Raw genomic sequence first — 20,018 nt, 5'->3', positions numbered from 1 at the left:
TGGAAAGAGCAGCTCTCAATGAAGATTTTACTCTGTTACAGCTGCAGTTGAAAGAAGATTTTTTTATTAGGAGCAGCTCAATGGCAATGCTGGTTATTCCCAGGATACTGAAATGCAGAAATTAGGAATATGAAATTCAGCACATAAAAAAACCCCCTGGTTTTGCCTTTTCAAATAACATCAAGAGAAAGCAAATGAGCATCTGTTTTGTTGTGCTTTGGTTGGGTTTTTTCCTCACTTAAATTAATTCCTTTCCACTCTTGATCAGCACTGGACTGAGGTTCAAATTTCCTCTTTTCTGCAAGAAGCACATGGCAAACTAAGACAAAATCTTCACTTCACAGTTACACAGCGATGCCTGAATTTGAATATTCCACACAGCATTAGAAAAAACACAATAACAGAGAATCTTAATTTTTAATCAAACAGGTTTTTGCAGTAATTTCCCTGTGATCACACAGGACGAACACACAAAGCTGGAAACCTCAGTCTCACACACACAGTCAATAATTACACATACTTTCAAGCTGGGCTGCAATAAAAATTTTACTGCCTGAAGGGGCTTCTCTCTTTGTGGAAAACAAGTGACAAATTATTACCACCCTTATCGAGTTACAAAATCATTAATTTTCACTACTACAAAGCACACAAATAAAGCAGCAAAGGGGAAGGACGAAAAGGAGAGAAAGCAGGACGAGACAGGGCATCGTATGAATAATGCACATGTTTTCCTTGAGTTAAATTTCTTTGTACACTCAGTGTTCTATTGACTGTGGGGGTGTTACTGGAATTTGATTTTTCTTCCCAGGATGTGATTCACGTGGCTCTGCACAACATCAGCAAGGACACGGCAGCCTGCAGCAAACCCAGAGTGCTCTTCCATCTTGTGTCTCATCCCTGATTTCTCCCTCTCCCAACCATACACTCACAAATTATCCATTAATTTCTCCCTTAATGCATGTCATATCTGTGTATGAAGGGAGCTATATCCAGCCAAAGTAGATCCATATGCAAAGAACCATTAAAAGCAGCTGCCAGCACAGCCTATGGAAGTGCTCAGTCCATGAGTGCAGTGCCTCGAGGATCCCCTCCTAAACTATTAAAAAAGCCAATTAAGTGTGCCAAGAAATAAAACTCACCAAGTGAAAATTATAAGGGCCACAGAAGTCAAAGCTTTGCCTTAAACAGAATAAATTAAGCAATAATTGATGGCCACAGTTCCCTGCACAGCCAATCCAGAGGATGATAATTCCCAGGTTTTAATCATTGCACGGAATAATTGCGACTTGTTCCTTAAATCATCACAACCACCTCTCAAAGTGGAGCAGCCACCCTTTGCAACCTTTAAGATAAATTCATTGATGGGTTTATAATGACTTAAGGGCTAATTGTGTTTTCCCACACTCCTTCAGAGCTGGCAGTGAAATAACATTTGTGCTGAAGGAACAAACTCGGTGATGGGTTGTTTCTAAACATTAGCTGGGAGAAAAAAAACCCTTCAGACATGTTAAGAATTCCAGAATAAATAAGATCAAGAGCAATGGAGGTTTTATTCCCAGCACTGGCCCCTCTGAACATCAGTGAAGAGTCCACTGAACTGCCCACAGCTCTTGCTGATAGTTCAGTTCCAGCCAGGTTTAATGAGACAAAAATGAGTAAAGAATGGGATCAACCAAGAGGAAAACCAGCACATGGCTCAGACCTAAAAGTTTGAGGAGTTCCTACGACTCAAAATTGATCTGATTTATCTTTATTCTGAAATGAATTTTTTTTTGCAATTTTTTTGAGGGGGAAAAAAGAAAAACAAACTCAAAAACCTCCACTTCAACACTTGCAGATATTAACTATGGAAAATAAGAGTAAGCTTCATTTATTTATCGGAATATCAAAACTATTTAAAAAAGGAATGACAGAAAACAGTCACAAATGCTTCCTGGCAGTAGCTGTTTAAAAAACTAGCAATAGTAACTTAAGGTTGTCATTAGATTGAACAAATGACATTTGCAAAGGATGAAACAAAACGTATTCTAAAAAAAATACACTCCAGGTTTTGTCTGGGGTTTATGTTCCTCTCTTTGTACTCCATAAAAGCCAAAATACTTAATTTAAAACTGTCATTTTCCAAAGTCATTCATTTCCACCAGTAAATGCCTCGTCTCAAAACTAAACATAACATCTCTGCCAAATGCAGTGTATTCTTAAAAACTCTTTTGTTTGACAAAGCAATAAATTTGTTTTACCAGACTCCATTTGAACATTATTTTAATGTTAATTGTCATCTTTTGTGTCATTCAACACAAAGCACCTGCTCTCTACACATGATGCTCTTCTATTAAACTCAAATCTATTAAAGCCAAATACAGCCCAGTCAGCAGCAGGATGAAACAATATCCAGGGACACCTAAATGCTATTTTTGAATTGCCCCAGTCCCCAGCAGTTATTCCACAAACTGAAAAAGTTTTCATCCCAGTTGTTCATTCCCAATCAGCACCTCTGGCACAGAATTTAGTGTAAAACAGCTCAAAGCATGATCACAAGTAAATCTCTTCTATAAGTACTTCCCCAAAAAGGTTCTAAAAGACACAGAAAACTCAGTCCATGATTGTATTTTATTCTTCAACTAATTTTTAAATGATGGTTATTAAGTATCCAACCCACTGGAAAAGCCCTGCAGTCTCTTGTTTTCTTCCCAGGTACCTCAGAAGCTTGTGAGGTATTTCTCTGTCTTCATTTAAATACTTTTTTGTGGCTTTAGGAATAAATGCTCAATATTAGAATAGGGAAAAGTAGAGTGTGGATACTGAGGAATGTGTTAAAAGTGACAGAAGCTATGCAAAAAAAAAAAAAAAACCCCACACAAGAGAATTCCCTTTAGTGAAATAACACCTTCCAGCCCAGCTCTGCATGGTCACACACAGGATCATTTAACACCCCCAAAATACACACACCCACTCCATCAAATCATTCCAAGCACAGAGAACTAAAGCAGCTCCCAGCCTGTGTCTTCCCAGTCATCCTGAACAGGCTTAAGCTGAGCTCGTGCTCCAACAGGAAAAAGTTAAGGAATAATTATCACGCACCAATTAGCAGAAAACAGGAATAAACCCAGGAAGGCTCCTTACATTTGGAACTGTTAAAAATACATGCACATCCCAACTGCTGTACATCTCATTTCTGCAAGGAACTCTTAAAATCCAACTGGTGTTTGAAAAACTAAGTGTAATCTCTCCTTCCCAAGCTGTAACTGCAGCTCTCTGCCACTCAGCATGCAAGGAAAATTTTATTAAGAGGACAACCAAAACCTCTGTCAGCTTGGATCACTGTGGGAATTTCCCTCTCATCTTTGGAAAATGGAACATCTTAAAAAAACAGGTGTAAAAGGCAGCCCTGAAATGCCTGTCCCCACTGCAGCCAGCAATGACACACCAAAAAAACCCAAATAATTATAATTATTTAACTACAAAACCCAAACTCAGTGTTGTTTTGAACATTCCGTCATTTATACCATTCCACCTTCTCACATTCAAACCTGCAGGACTGATTACTGCTGCCTTTATAGCCTGGGAGGAAAGTGGGGTTTAGTCATTCTTGCACCTCAACATTCTAATTTCAACATTTTTGAGTCTATAAGACGTAAAAGAAGTAAGAGGCATAAATGGTAGTAAAGTGCCAGAAGAGATTTTCAAATCATGTTCCAAAAATACATGGAATTTTGCCTATTTATTATAAAAATACATAGCTGAAATAGTATCACTGAAATTTAAAATAACCCTTTAACAATGTTTTTATATATATATATATATGTATATACACATGTACCCCTATAAAATCTCCCCTAAGGATTTTTGAACATCCATAATCCTAAAAGATGTACAAATTCCCAGTCTCTGTTTTGTGCTTTACAACCTTGTACAATTCAGAAAGTTTTCTTTTTAGGAAAACTTTTATTTTGAAGCCTTGAAAAATTCAAATTAAAAAAAGAAGAGGCAATTTAAATGCAAAACATTAAGTGACTCAAGACCTGAGCTACAGTCAGGAACAACTCAGTTTCCACAAGGACATAAATATTTGAATAGATAAAAAGGAATTCTTGCTAAGAACCCACAACTGCAGTCAGCCATTTAGTGTCAGCTTGAAGGCTACTCTCCTACAGACAGCAAAAAAATCCAGTATATCCACCCAAAGAGAAAAGCTGTGAACATCTCAAGGAAACTTTCCCATCCTAGCTCTGCTTCTTGTTGATAAACTATGGAGACAGATACCACTTTTTGTAAGGAAAAACAGAAACACTGAGATGTGTGAATCAAGCATGTCTCTTTTAATGTGAAGCACCTTAATTTTCTGTGTAGGTCTTTACAACTTCTTATCTCCCCAAACAGACTTATTTTGTATATAATATTTAACTTCCTCAATATATGTAAAAAAAATTGGTGGAAAAAACCCTAAAACTGCTTCAGCTGGATCTGCTGAACTTCCTGCACAACACAGGCACTGGGAATTATCTGCTTATCTTCAGTAGCTTTCTATAAAACTTCAGTAGAGAATCCCACAACTCCAGAATGGTTTGGGATGGAAGAGACCTTAAAGATCATCTCCTTCCGCCCCCTGCCATGGGCAGGGACACTTCCACTAGCCCAGGTTGCTCCAAGCCCCATCCAACATGGCTTTGGACACTTCCAGGGATCCAGGGGCAGCCACAGCTTCTCTAGGCAACCTGTGCCAGGGCCTCCCCACCCTCACAGCCAAGAATTCCTTCTCAATATCCCATCTATCCCTGCCCTCTGGCAGTGGGAAGCCATTCCCTGTGTCCTGTCCCTCCATCCCTTGTCTCAAGTCCCTTTCCAGCTCTCCTGGAGCCCCTTTAGGCCCTGCAAGGGGCTCTCAGGTCTCCCTGGATCCTTCTCTTCTCCAGGTGAACCCCCCCAGCTCTCCCAGCCTGGCTCCAGAGCAGAGGGGCTTCAGCTCTTGGAACATCTCCACAGCCCTCAGAAACATTCCCTGTGCCACACTGATGGTTTGCACAGCCCAGCACTTGGTCTCCAGCACCAGCCATGGAGATGCCATCTGCAGTCACTGCGTCCATTCCCCTCCTTTACAGGCTGCACCTCCACCCATCCTTTCAGAACATCCCAGGACCTGTGCTCTGTCCATCTGCTGCCCCCACAACCCCTTGTAACAACAAGCTTCAGAAAAGATCAAAAGTTCTTTTGCTTACTTTAAACTGTACACTAAATCCCACAGTACAGGAAATTAATGTTTCATCTGCCAGGAAGGTGCACCATTCCAAATCCTGGTCCTCTGTACCCCTTTAACTACTTCCTGAGGTATGGACACCAGAACAGCACCTGGCATGCAGTAAGAGGATGCACCAAGGCTGACAACAAGCTGACAGCCCTGCCATCTCCTCCTCATCCCTCTGGTTCACACCCAACACCCTGCTGCTTTCCCTGCCACTGCACATGGATCTGATGCCTCTGGAGAGCCGCCACGGATGACTCTGAGGTGTCCTGCCCAAACTCCAACTGCCAGCTCCAAGCAGAGCATCAGACAGGGATTTCTTTCCTCTTCCTGACAATTGTCTGCCCTCCAGCTCTCACTGGAGCCCCCTCAGTCCTGGGAGGTCCATCCTGAGGTACCCACTCGAGTCATGACAGAGATGCTGAGTGAAGTCTCTAATGTCATGTCCACTTCACATGGCTACTGACACCCTCCCAGCACTCCAGCAGCTTGGTCAGGCAGGATTCACAGAATCCAGACTCACTATCTCTCAAAAAAACCCCCACATTTATCCACCTTTTCAATAGTTTTGTTCTCTGTAACAGAACCACACGTTTCTCATTACTGCACAAACTGAAGTCCTTCAGTGGATACCTGAACATAATAAAAGCAATTTCACGAGCTGCAAAAAGCCAATACCAACAATTATGTGTTCTAAGAGCAAAGTAATTAGAGTCCAAAGGAGATGAAAGCAATGAATACTGAATGAAAGGTTGTCAAGGCTTCTGAAAGGCATCCTCAAGTACACTTCAACTCCACACTGGCTCGTCTGTCAGTGCTTCAGGAGATGTGCTCTACCCAAGTTTGCAGAGTCCTGAACATGAACCAACACACTGCAGTGTGATCTCTCCAGCCTTTGCCAGGAAGTTTTTCTTCCTGTATTTCAAGTGAACACAACCAAACCCATTTTTTAGGGTATTTTTTTCCCCCAAGGTATAAATTGTTAAAAAAGAAAAAAGCCCACGTGCATCTCCCTTCCTGAAGCAGGCCCTGCAAACAGGCCTCAGAATAATAAATATTACATTCCATTCTCATAATCTGAAAACATCCTATTTGCAAAACCCCCGACAGCACACTCTGAGCCACTGCCTCCAACTTCCCAATTTCCATTCAGGACTAATGCTTTGTCAATGAAATGAAAATACACCTTTGTGGAAACATAAAATATCCCTGTTTTATTATCAGATGATACAGTCTCAGCCTCTCTGCCTAAAACATTCCAACTCAGCTGTTTTATCCCCACTATCTCTCTTTGCTGTGTGCTCAGCATGGCATTACAAGCCCCAGCCCTGTGTGTGCTCAGCTACAAAGGACTGGGGTCTTTGACTCAGGAGTTTTCCTGCTCTACTTCTCCCAGTTCCCTTCAGGAGGAACCTCTTGCACTGGCACAGCACTTTCCCACTGTCTCTCTCTGCAACCCCTGCACACCTGAGCAGGAGGAATCAAACTATCCCCAAATTCTCCCCCAATTCTTAGTCCCTTTCTGATCATCTTTCAAGTGATTCAGCAGGGTTGGGTCAAGAGTTTAATCTTTTTATAAATTCTACTTGGAACCACGTGGAGAAGTTCAAGGTGTAGCTCATCAAACACACGTTTATGACACTCCCTGTACTTTTCCATGATGAAAAAGATCCACTAACTTTTGTATCCAGCCTCCTCTGGATACAAAGATCTAGCAGTCCTACAATTCAGTGATTCTGCTCTTTGATATCAACATCCATCTGAGGTCAGAGAGCACATTCCCAATTCCACGAGCCAGTCAATGTTACTGAAAGTAGATGCTGTTTTAAAGGGACACCAGAAGAGGGATGAGGGGTGAGGGTGAGCTTTGCAGTCTGACTCACTACTGCTTAAATGTTCCATTTAAAATATGTACTAGGGCTTAAGATACTAAACTGCAGTTCTGGAACAGCCTAAGACATAAATAAGTGCATAGGAGGATCTATGTTGTCATCAGCATCTTAAAGGTAATGTTTTAAAAATAACTTGTACAATCTTAAGGTAAATTAAATGTCATTTAACCCTTAACTAAGTTCTCTTTTAAAAAGAAAAGTATTTGCAGCAATGAAAGGTTGGACTCAATGATCCTAGAAGTCTTCTCCAGCCTAAATGGCTCAAGGATTATATAAACTTACTTGGAAGTACCTTACTTATATAGTCCCAAACCCTTCATTAGAACCAGCACCAAGAATTAACCATGTTTGAGGTAAAACCAGCTTTTGGGCAACCACACGAGCATCTACTTCATCAACTGCCTAACTGTGGTTTAGGATGCAAAAGTAAAGCCAAGATGGAGCTGTGGGAAGTACAAACCTTCACTATGACAGTCTGATCAGAGTTGCTGCTCATCATCTCATTGATGGACTTGAAGAGCTGCAGCAGAGACTCCCTGAAAGCTTCTTCTCCTTTGTTCTCATAAAGTCTGAAAAAGAATTACATTTCATAAGCACAACCCAACCACAATGGAAACCCACTTTTTAAAAACTCTATTCAAGTGACAGATGACCATTTGTTGTGTCACATTTTTTCAAGAATTTCTACAAGTTTCTTCACTGAAGCAAAAAACTTTCTTTCACGAGACAAGACAGACTGACCAGGTTGGGCCAGGCAGGAGCAACAGATTTTTATTTTAAAGCTTCCTATGGTAAAATGCCACATCCAGGAATGTTGTTTCAGCCTTCCAGTCCTGGTGAATCCCTCAGCAGTGACCCAATTCCAGGAGCCCACACAGCAGTGGGAGAGTGTCTCTCCACCCTGCAGATGTCTGGGGGACCCACTGCCAAGCAGCTCTCCCATGATGAAGCCACAAAGCATCCAGACAACTTGCCAGCAAACATCAAAATCTACCAGTAGCCTAAGGTGAGTGACCTTAAACTCTGTGAAAGAAAGAAAAAGCCCATCAACTCACTATTTGCTAAAAAAACATCCTTTTGTTTCCTGTGGGAAGGAAGCACTGAAGTTAAGTTGTGTTCCACCACTAATTTCAGGCTCAGTTTCCCAAACAGTCAGTACAGCTGCCACAGAAGAATGACTAATCCACAGCTCAAAGTCACAAGGCAGGTCCTTGTGCCTTCAGGCAGGAATCTTCAGAGCTCATCTGCCCACAGAGACCCCCCTCTCTCTTTTTGTCAAATGCTTTCAGGGGGTTAAAAACTGCCCAGAGATCACTGAGTAACACCAAAGACACAAAAGGTACAGCCAAGCTGAAGACCTTGGTCCACTGGTTTGATACAGCACAGGAATGAGTGTTCCTGAAACTCTCAGAGTATTTTAAATGCAGATTTATCTCTGCTTCAGGTATAGGATGAGATAATTCTCAGTGGAAAGCAAGGGGGAGAAGACCACTAGCTACACATAAATATTTTAAAACTTGTTCTCCTCCTGTGGTACTGTGTATGACTCACCTGTGTCAGGGTTACACAGACTTATCATGACCAAAATAAAAAGGTATCTGGCATCCAGATTAAATCTAAGCAGGGGTGTTTATAAACATCAGACAGAATTTCAGTGCCAGGCTGGATGGGACTTGGAGCAACCTGGGCTAGTGGAAGGTGTCCTTGCTCATGGCAGAGGGTGAAAGTGGATGGGCTTTAAGGCCCCTTCCAGCCCAAACCATTCCATGATTCTATGACTCCTTCCCCAGCTAAAACCCCCTATTTACCCAGTCAGCTCTGGTTGCTTCCAAGAGTTTCATGCAACAACAACTGGGCTTCCAAATTCATCCTTGGTTCTATTAGCTCTGTCCCTGAACCCCCTCAAACCCTTTACACCAAGACCCATTAGAGCAGCTCCCAGCAAAAGTTCAATTCCCCTCTACTTTCCTCCATTTTATTCTGGAATTAAACCCACCAGGAAGGTCTTGATTGTGGTCTGCAGCTCCCAAAGAGCACCACATCCAGGGTTTTCTAGGTACAATCATTGTACTATTTCTTCATGTTTCAAGATCATTGAATCTCAGAATGGTTTGGGTTGGAAGGGACCTTAAAGCTCAACCAGTTCCACCCCCTGCCATGGGCAGGGACACCTTCCACTAGCCCAGGTTGCTCCAAGCCCTGTCCAGCCTGGCCTTGGACACTTCCAGGGATCCAGGGGCAGCCACAGCTTCTCTGGGTAACCTGTGCCAGGGCCTCCCCACCCTCACAGGGAAGAATTTCTTCCCAATACCCACTTTAAAGCTACATCATGATGGATCACAAATTACAGCAGGAAAAGGGCTTTTCTAAGGATAAACCTAGAGTTCAGAATGTTCTTGCTGCTTTACACTCAAACTAATGTGGATCATTTTTAATGCTGTGTTCAAAAACCTTTGGGAGCCCCAGATATTAAAAAAGGCTATTTAACCAGGACCCAGAGGAAATGAATGCTACAGAAAAAAAAAAAAAAAACACAACACAAAATGGTGTTATTTTGCACTGCAAACTCCTATTCTCCCCTTTTAGGTTAAAACTGGGGGTTATGCAGGACAAATAACTTGTTAACTCCTAATTTCAATAATGGATTTCACTGTCCCCCTGAACAAATTAGAGAGGTGAAACTAATACCAGTACAAAGCCTAACTAAACTTGACAGTCCAATAAATCAAAGTGCTTCAGACAAAAAGCTTTGCCTTTCAAAAAGGAAGTTGTAATAAAAATAAACAAGGTATTCACAAATGTGTTTCTGCTGTCAGTTAATAACAGGTATTTATTTAATATACTTGTAATGCACAAAAACTCTGCAGCTCTGAGAGAACCAGGATTACACCAAGTTGGCCCTTCTAGCACTGCCTTCAAAATTTTAAGACTGTTGTAAATACACCGTAACCACTGGGATCATTACTGAGGAAATCAAATAAAGATATTTCTAAAGGTCACTTTATAAACCTTGCCTTTATAAACCCTGATATACTGAACAAATAGATGTGCCACCAGCCTTTAACTAGATGAACAAGGCTTCTGTGTGTTTATCCAGAACTGAAACTTGCCTGCAATTCCACTGCTAAAATGCTCCATATATTCAGTCCACCACCATATTCCTCAAGTTAAAAATATGTTATATTTTTTAATAAAAGACTCAGCCTGCTCACTGTGATTTCTCAGCAGAACCCCAGCGATATTTCAGCCCACTGCCACACTCCTGCATTACAATCACTCCAAATCACACACCCCAGGCAGGACTTTAATCCTACAGCAGAACAAATCGTGGTGTCGTTCAGCATTCAGTAATTTTGCTGATTAATCCCTTGGCATTGAGAGCTGAGTCTTCCCAACACTAAAGAGCTGTGAATTAGTGCTTCACACAAGGAAATCCCACGGCCAGTTCCAGAGGGTCATATTGTCTGTAAATCTAATCTGCAGCAAGAGGTAATTATTTTTTTTTTTCTGTTCTAAAGTGATTTGTGGGACCTGCAACAGTGTAAGTGACATCCAGTATTTTATGAATCTCACAGCAGGACTCCTCCAGAAATAAATTACAATGTCTAAATCAGAGGAAGGTTGGTGGAGATGGTAAGGCAAGAGCTCTCCATAAATCCCCTGTAATAAGGTTGTTACCATGGCTAACAAGTAGTAAAATGACTCAATCTGAGGCTGAATATATCATCAGCTTGGTTTATAACTTCTTTAACACTTGTGTATAAAACACAATACAGTAACAGAACTTTTCCTCAAATAATGACAAGCTCTATTCATTCAGAGACGTAAACTATCATGATTTTACCAGTTCACTGCTACCTGAAATACACACCTGTGTGAAGGAAACCTGCCTGGCTCACAGGGAAAAACCTCCTGAAATAAGTTATCACAACTTCAGATATTTCTGAGCAACTTTAACTGTGGCAATTAAGAAATTTGGCCACTTTCTGAGCAATATTGGCAGTGGCATTACAGGTTTTAGCATCTGCTTTACTTACTGATTGAACAATATCCTGGAGCGGACTATGAACTTGAAGATGTATTCCAAGGCTTTCATGGCTTTGAAGAGCTGATCAGTGATCCCACTCTTCTCAGCATTGTCCACATATGTTCTTAAAACCTTGGTCAGTTTGCTGTTTAAATACAAAAACACATTCCAGTCACAAGTATGTTCACAGAGAAGAGTTTGGGTTTTTAAAGGTTTCAAGAAAAATTATGTGCCCACAAAGTTACAGAATTAATTATGCAACTAATAAACTCATTATGTTCTTCCTTCTGCTGCAACCTATTCTTGAAAAAAAAATAAAATCAGAGCATGACACCATTCAACATACAAGAAATACAACATCTGACTTATTTTCTGCTGGATACTTAGGGATATTCAGATTTAGGCTGTTATGCAGATGCACTTACTAATAATAGATACATAACGTTTGGAAATAAATTTTATATATATTAATAGTCAAAATAATATTTATAAATACATAAAACTAATGATCAAAATCATAACAATAATTAATTGAAGCACAAACACATTGTTAGCATTAACACACAAAATATGAGTTTCTTCATTCAATAAGGCTTTCCCTTCATAAAGCTTTACCATGGATTTTGGGCTGGAATTTGTGAAATTTATGTCTCAAAAATGTATATAATCAGTTGGAAATTCTCTTCTTCCCCATTTTGAAGCCTATCAAACTCGAAAAGTGAAAGAATTTTCAAAATAATCCCATTTCAGCTACCTCCCTTCCAATGAATACAAATCAGGATTTTAATGGAACTACCAGCAATTCCACTTTAAATCATCCCAGCTCCACTGCATGATCCAACATCCTCAGGAAAAGTAAACAAGTACAACATTATACTCCCCTAAGAGAAAACAACAGAGCAGACAGAAATCTGGATATCTGGGGATTTGCTGAAATAGGAGAAAACTGCCCAGGAATTTCAAGTATTCACTTTGATATTGTCAGTGCAGCCTCTCTTACTTCAGCAAACTTGGGCAGGAGTTTAAGGTTGGACTTGATCTTGGAGCTCTTCCCAACCTGGGTGATTCTATGTGTGTTGGGGTGTCCTGTGCAGGGCCAGGGGTTGGACTGGATGATCCCTGTGGGTCCCTTTCAACTCAGGATATTCTCTGATTCCATGATTCTCTTATTCTCCACAATTTTAAATCAATATTTTCAAACATTTTCTGGTCACTTAATAGACACTTTACAACAAAGTGCACCCCAGGTTTCCTGGTTTGGATTTGCTTTCCCATCACCACTGCAAATATACCCACACTAACAGTCTAAAGCAGCAGCAAAGACCCCAATTGTCAAAAAACGCTTAAGACCACAAAAATAATGGACCTCTGCTTTTTTGTTCTCCACTGCTTCCTCCCCAAACTGGCAGCAGTGTGGATAATCCAGGGTAGAATATCAATTTAATGCACCAAACCACCTCTATTTAAAGCATCTTAAATGGGCATGATTTCCTTCTCAAGTGTGAGTGAGAATTGCTTGTATTTTCCTTACAAAAACATTCCCTTCATCATTACAACACAACCAAGACTTCAGCCTTGCAGATGACTCCAAGTTTTAGCAAGATTATTGCAAGAAACACATCCAATCTTCTTCATGAACCTCCCACCCTCCCAAGCTCTGGGGGCACATTCCTAACTAACCTACACAAACAAGTAACTAAATGACATTATGTGGGAAAATTATCCAAGCCACGTCGGGAAAACTGGATTTTCCAGCTTACGTGTAGGCCAATGTAGCACTGAAATGCTTCTTAATGTAGGTTTCCAAGACAGGATTAAAATGTTGAAATTTTCTGTCAGCAATCAGTCCAATGATAAATACCTGAAAATACAGCACAATTATTGTGTTATTCTAAGAAAAAAAGTCATCTTGCATTTTGTCCAGTCACCTTTCTTTTCAGAGAAGACACATTGCAGACACTAAAAACACAGCCTCTGGCTCTTGATTATCCTCCTAATATAGAAATATTCTTCTTCCCTGTGAAAACTCCTTGCTTATAACTAAGTTTTCTGTTCTAAGCACAGATTTTCTGTTTCTGTCCTGAATTCTGCTGTTCACCCACTAAAACAACCGGATTTGACTGCTTCCTTATTTTCTGGGGGGATGACATGGTTAATCCAACCCCTCTTGGATAAAGTCCAACTGAACCTTCAAATATAACATTTGAATTAAATAATAATTAACAGCTAAGATCTTTTTAATTAGTAAACTTTATTCCATCATTTACACCGTGTTTGTTGCATTTATTCACCACTTCAGTACCTACATTTCAGTCCATCCCCAAGGCAAACTTACCAAAGCATCAAACACTAAAGTGTCAAAGGTGTCGCTCTCTGAATTCTCCATCATGATGTTAAAAAGTGCATCCAATGTATCTTGAAGAAACTACAAATAAATACACAGTTCATCAGATTTTAAAAGAAAAATTATAATTCGGGTTTTGCAAAAGCTTCTACAGCTATATTTGCTTTCATTTGTACTTTTTACAAAGATTAAAAGTTAGCAAAAAAAAAAGAAAGTTTCACATTTTTTCTTTTCAGCAAATTATTTTTTTAGTGAAGTTGATTATCTATACATACATCATCACTCAGAGAAAAAAAAAAAGTCAGAAATCACACTTGGTACAGCTGAACAAGGAGTTTAATTTATTATAGTGAATCAACAAAATGTATTTCCAAACTCCAGATCCAGCACAGAGTCACCAGGATCATGCATTGCTGAAAATGTCATGTTTCAGAGCACAAACCAGACAAGCAACTGAGTCTCATGCCAATAAATCCAGTAATCCTCAGCAACTTCGGAGCTGAGCAAGGGAAGGCTCACAGCACATCCCTTCTCAGGGCTGCACCCCCTCAGAGCCACAATTCCCAACGAGATCACACATGCAGGCATGGGAAGCAGAGCACACAACCTGCTGCCCCAGCCCCAAACCTACAGAGGAATGTCTTCACCACCCCCTGGGCTGGGCACCCTCATCTGTGCAACACGAAAGGAAAAGCAGATTAGTGTTGGGGGCTCCAGGCAAGCAGAGGGAGAAAAGCTGTTTTACACCTGTGTAATTCCAGGATTTCTTCCCAGTGACAGCCAGTGATCCACACACAGCCCAGAGATACTCATCAGGTTATCAGCACAGGGTTCTGTGTCTGAACAGTTTGTTCCTCCAGCTGACACAAAAAGGCTCCCGAGGCACAGTAAGGATGGATCACAGCCTCAGTTCAGGTTAGCTGTGGTTGAGAACGGAGGATTGTTCTGGGCTCCAGTGAATCACAGAATAACAGAAGGGTTTGGGTTGGAAAGGACCTTAAAGATCATCTTGTTCTACTATCCCTGCCATAGGCAGGGACATCTTCCACTAGCCCAGGTTGCTCCAAACCCCATCCAACCTGGCCTTGGACACTTCCAGGGATCCAGGGGCAGCCACAGCTTCTCTGGGCAACCTGTGCCAGGGCCTCACCACCCTCATAGCAAAGTAAAATGAAGCAAAAATAGTTTCAGCCTTGTAGACAAGACAAGGTGCAGCTGGGGAAGAACATCTCAACCAGCAGAAGCAAACTGATTCCTGACATTGCAGCTACAAAGAGAGATTATATACCCTGTGGGAGAGATGGAAAATCAGCCTGACTCTCAGACTCCTCCTTTAAAAATGTCTATCTATGCAATGGGTCTTCTGGATCAAACATGATTCACCTGATCTACTAAATCTACAATTAAATGTCAGGATTTAACCTCAATATAGCAACTGAATGCCAAACTCAAACCAAGTGAATACAGAGCCACAATTCATGCTACTAATATTTGAGGATGAAAAACCAGAAAAAGCAAAATTCTGGCAGCCCATTTTAGACTTCAGTCCTGGGGGAGATCCAGGTTATAATTCCACTACAGGATTTGGGGGCAAAAAACCCCCAGTTGCTTTCTTGCGGTCCTGTTTGCTCCATTAAAGAAAACGTGCAATTAAAGTATGTTAAAGGTTGGACTCCATGTTCTGAATGTTGAACTCAGTGATCTTAGGAGGTCTTTTCCAACCTAAATGATTCTGCAATTCTAAATGACTCTGTGATTTAACCAGCTGGCAGGAGGGAAAGAGTAAAGCACAGTTCTGAGCCTTGACAGGAGAAGTTCCTCTTTGGTTTGAAGAGAAGTTGTACTCTCAGGTCCCACACACGGAGCCCCCTTGAACCCAAAGGATGGTTGGAAGGCCTTGTCATGATTGATCAAGTCTCCATTTCACATTTAGGTATCAAATACTGACTTTCATTAGCAGAGTTCAAGTTTTAAATCTGTTCCCAAGGACTTGATGTAACAGCAAGAAGGGCACAGAGCAGATGTGCTGTGCTGTGTGAAGTGGTAGGACAACATTTCTCAGGTAGCATGAATAATTTCTAGACTATTAGTTTACATTCTCATATTCTAAAGACTCTCTGCACAAATGGAGCTGAAACCTCTGGGAAAGGGAGATAACATTGACTGTATCCACAGTGTATGGAAGCTGTAAATCACAGAGTGAGTATCTTGGCTGATCTCTACTTAGCAATAAATGAACAGCAGTAGGCAAAGGCCTTTTACTGGGAGTTTTAAGAAATAGCCTAACAGAAAATATGAATATGTTTTATCACATCAATACTTTAATATACATAGACTGTACCATGTATTTAAAAACCTGAAGGACAAAAAAAGCTGGAAGAATAGAAAGCAACAGTTACAAACTACATATTGCAACAGAGCAGGCTACACAAAGATCCTGTGACAGATGGATAATGTAAACAGTAGTCTTCCAAAAAAAGAAAAAAAAAAGGCATAAAAATGGTGATGGGAGTAATATTAAACACTCCCTCTTCTGTCCTATGCATGAATCCAGTTCTGCTCAGATCCCTGTGCAACAGAGAGAAGGGAATATCAGCCCATGAGTCCTGAGCACGTGCCAGCTGGAGAACCTCCTGATACTGTTTTCACTTAAACTCACTTGTGATGCATCCTGATGAAATCCCTGACCCCCATCCCCCCCTAACCTGCCACACCCCCTCAGGTGTCACATTTGGAGAAGAGGGAAAATCACAGATGACAGAGCCATGACAAGGCTTGGCAGGAGCCAGCCCCAGTGTCAAGTGTGTTCCTGACAAATGATCCACAGCAGGCAGAACCTTCCAGAGAACCAGACAGTGTGAGATCCCCCTTTCACCACCCTCAGCAAAGAACATCAGCACTCCCAGATGGTTTAAGTTACTCCAAGCTGAGGCATTCATTATGCTCCTATGAACCAAATAAAAATCCACTGATGTAAGGAAACAACACTCCAGGCCCTTAAGGGTCATCTGTCCCCAATACATCTTTTGACACTCTTTCAGCCTTGATTTATTACAACACATTCAATAAAGTCCCAGCCTACCCTTTTCCACAGCTTTATGTACAACCCTACAATCACTCAGTGGCCTTGGCAAATGTAAATAACTTGGCTCAGCTAAATATTTCCAGAAGAAGTATTTTAAAAACAAACAAAAAAAAAACCAGCAACACACAGTAGGATTGCATTGCACATCCATATATTAAAAACACATTTAATATCTAATCTTGCAAAGAAAGACCCCTTTTGCCTTCATGTATCTGTATATAAAAATTGAACAAAGTGCTAAAAAAACCAAACTACATTTTCAGAAATGTGCATTTTCTGTGTGTTTTATCAGTCCTCAACATCTAAAATGTTCTGTGAGGGCAGGGAGAGGGGCATCAGCCTCCTGAAGGTTGAGAGACCTGGTTGCAATTTAATATGCAAGTGAGGTTGAGGGGGAGAGTGTAGGGAAACAAATACCTCAAAATAGGGGATTCAGGAAAATGATGATACAAAGTTTATTTTTAAAGAAACCAAATTTCTTTTTAAAGAAATGAACCTATTACCTTAACCACTTCACCACCATCGACTTTCATCAGCTGCTTCAAGTTCTGCTGCAGCAGGTTCGTGTTAGATCTCCACTTCAGAAGTCCCAAGAGATCAACTAGGAATAAGAAAACCAATTATATCGTGCAGGATATTTAATATTTACCTTCCCTCACTCTCCATAACCACATTCAGGACAAACAGTTTTACCTCCTTACCTCAGCCTTTTCCACTGGACAACAACATATTTCTGGTGTGCTCTGACACTGCAGAAAACTTGTACAATCCTTCTACCATGACAGAACTCTGAAAGGCTTTCAGAAAAGCAGCCAGCTTTTGAAATATCAGCATGAAAATCTAGGCCAAGGAAGTCTGGTCCCTGGGTTTTAATTTGTTGTACACAACAGTTGTGTATTTTGAAAAAGATGCCAAAATGAAATTAGTCAGCCACCAACACAGTCATATCTACAGGGCAGTGACTCTCCCAGCTTTAATGTTTCCAGCTTCTTTGCTCTCACACTGAATAAACTGAAAAGAAAATAAGGCACGATGCAAGGCAAACAGTTGCAAACTAAATGAATTCAGTGGAAAGCTGTGTGATGAATAATTGCTGGGTTGCTCTCAAGTGATGGACACCGAGGGTACAGATCAAATCATGCAAATGGGCTTATCCCCAGAGTCTGCATTATTAAGATCCTGTCACTTCAACATTTCCTGAGAAATAAGGGAATATAGAAGGCAAGCTCTCCCTGTTAGTCACTTTAAAGTTTCCTTCAGGGAAAACTCCAGAGGAACTCACAGTTGGGGTTGCCCTACAAAGCACACTGGTAAATATTAACACCCACACTGGAGCCCCAGTGAGGCAAACCCACCCCAGCATCTGCTGAGAGGTTGAACTGACCACAGACCCCAAACCCCCACGTTCATCCTACCAGACCAGCCTCAGGGAAAAAATCCTCCCTGCCCCATGAAAGGTCAGGTTTTGGCACAAAACAAACCAGCAATAAGTCAGGCTCAGGAGAAGCCTTCAATAAGAGACTGAGCTCGATCATTTTCGAGGTCTCTTCCAAACTAAATAATTTTATTATTTTAATTTAAAGATTGCCTATCTTCAGTTCAGCCCCTGGATCACTACTGCACATTAACCACCTCCTAAAATGGTTCATATTATGTGAATTCTGCCCAAAGTCACTTCAATCAGGCAGTTTCTCTGAACCAATACCTCTTCACTTCTTTTATTCAGAATTCCAAAGTAACTAGCACAATGTTTATCAAGGCATGAATCTGCAGAGTATTTTCTGGAAATTATCTGCAGAGACCCAAAGTAGCTGCTATATTTTCCCAAAATCTTTCATTCTAAGCAGTAAATAAAATGATTTCCAGTGGAAAGGACTGCAGTTCTTCTTGGACAGACTCCTCTCTGAGCAGCACTCAAACCAAGCCTTCTCATCATCTCTTTGGGAATAGAAATAGTGTTTTACCACATTAAAGCTTTGAACAATCCAAGTCCCCCATTCCCCCATTTTTTTTAATATATCCTACAAGTCTGTACCTGAACCCGAAGTCTTAGAAACTCAACATTAACAGAAAAATTCCTTCTGGAAGGAAAGCAAAGATGTCTCCATGAGTTATCCAAATTGTTTCATGAGTACACTTACATCAGCATTCCACCACTGAATTTGGCTCCAGTCTGACTTCTAACAAGGCATCAGCTTGACAGAAGAAATGATCTGAACAAAAGCCAGCCCACAGACAATCTCCAAAGAGCATCATGGATTGCCCCAAGAAAACAAATCCACGTGTACTCTCAGCGTGATGACAGAGCAAATGCTAAATGAATATACATATGTGCACAGAAAATGTCAGTGCAGCCCAACTTCCAGGAAGAGAAAAATAAGATACAGAGTACAGAAAAAATGGGCATTCACTCTATCAGTGCAAGCACTAAAACCCCAGCAAAGCACCAGTCAGTGAATCCCACTCTGTAGGGCTGTGCAAGGTAATACAGTGAAAAAATGCAGTAAATAAGAATATTGCAGTCAGCCCAGGTCAAGTGAAATGTGAGATTAGAAAACATCAGGAAGACAGAACAAGGTTGCCCAGAGAAGCTGTGGCTGCCCCATCCCTGGAAGCATCCAAGGCCAGGTTGGACAGGGCTTGGAGCAGCCTGGCTAGTGGAAGGTGTCCCTGCCTATGGCAGGGGGTGGGACTGGATGGGCTTTGAAGTCCCTTCCAACTCAAATCAGTCTGGGATTCTGTGATTTCCAACGGCAAAGGCTTTAAACAAACATCCAGAATGCCAAGTACCCAAGAACAACTTTGCTTTATTAATGTGATTTATTGTTATATTGACTCCATATGGGATTTTCCTTTGCACAGCACTTATAGTTGGAAGAAAACAGCCCAAGTTCCTGGTTACCTACTTTCCTTGACCTGTATCCATGCAAAGGTTTCTCTACAGATGTGTCCAAATTCTTCTCAAAGCCCAGTCACTGCAGTTAGATAATACTTCCACTCAAATTAAATTTCCACTCCTTCTTTGAAATTATCTTTCTTCTTTAACATTTGATTTTCCATTTTATGACTTTTATTTTAATTCTATACTTACAGCTTCACTTTTTATGCCACTACAGCACCTGAATTTGTCACACTGTGTGTTGTTTTGGGGTTTTTTTAATTATCAACTGTGCTGACTGACTTAGCCAAATTCCTCTCAACTGTTTTCCAAAAGCCTGGTCTCCTTGGTTCCTCAAAGTCCTGACTCCAGTTAAGTAACAGCCACTATTATCTAGAGGTTTGAGTCCTTCAGGCAGAAAAGAAAAGACAGGAATTCTCTGAATAAGCCTTAGAGGTGCCCTGGATCCTTCACCATAGCAAATCCATGGGGAGAGCACCAGCTCCTGGCTACTGGTAAACAGGACATTTTTCCAGCAATATCAGTTTCTATT

The 20,018-nt window shown here is 41.0% G+C and overlaps 1 protein-coding gene across 4 annotated transcripts in view; it reads right to left on the bottom strand.

Moving 5' to 3' along the window:
- Positions 1-20,018, bottom strand: part of DOCK1 (dedicator of cytokinesis 1) — a 332,168-nt gene that overhangs the window by 258,973 nt on the left and 53,177 nt on the right. For all 4 annotated transcript variants that reach the window (XM_051801050.1, XM_051801051.1, XM_051801054.1 and 1 more), the window contains 5 exons: positions 17,091-17,188; positions 13,494-13,583; positions 12,919-13,019; positions 11,169-11,303; positions 7,592-7,700 (listed from right to left, as the gene is read on the bottom strand). In XM_051801050.1, coding sequence (XP_051657010.1) covers positions 7,592-7,700; positions 11,169-11,303; positions 12,919-13,019; positions 13,494-13,583; positions 17,091-17,188 — 533 coding nt within the window. The remainder of the gene's footprint in view (positions 1-7,591; positions 7,701-11,168; positions 11,304-12,918; positions 13,020-13,493; positions 13,584-17,090; positions 17,189-20,018) is intronic.

The sequence above is a fragment of the Manacus candei genome, unplaced genomic scaffold, assembly GCF_025592945.1.
Source record: "Manacus candei isolate 608988 ecotype Guabito, Panama unplaced genomic scaffold, ASM2559294v1 h1tg000050l, whole genome shotgun sequence".
NCBI lineage: Eukaryota > Metazoa > Chordata > Aves > Passeriformes > Pipridae > Manacus > Manacus candei.
The sequence above is the reverse complement of the archived record's forward strand: the minus strand, read 5'-3'. Positions and strand labels throughout refer to the sequence as shown.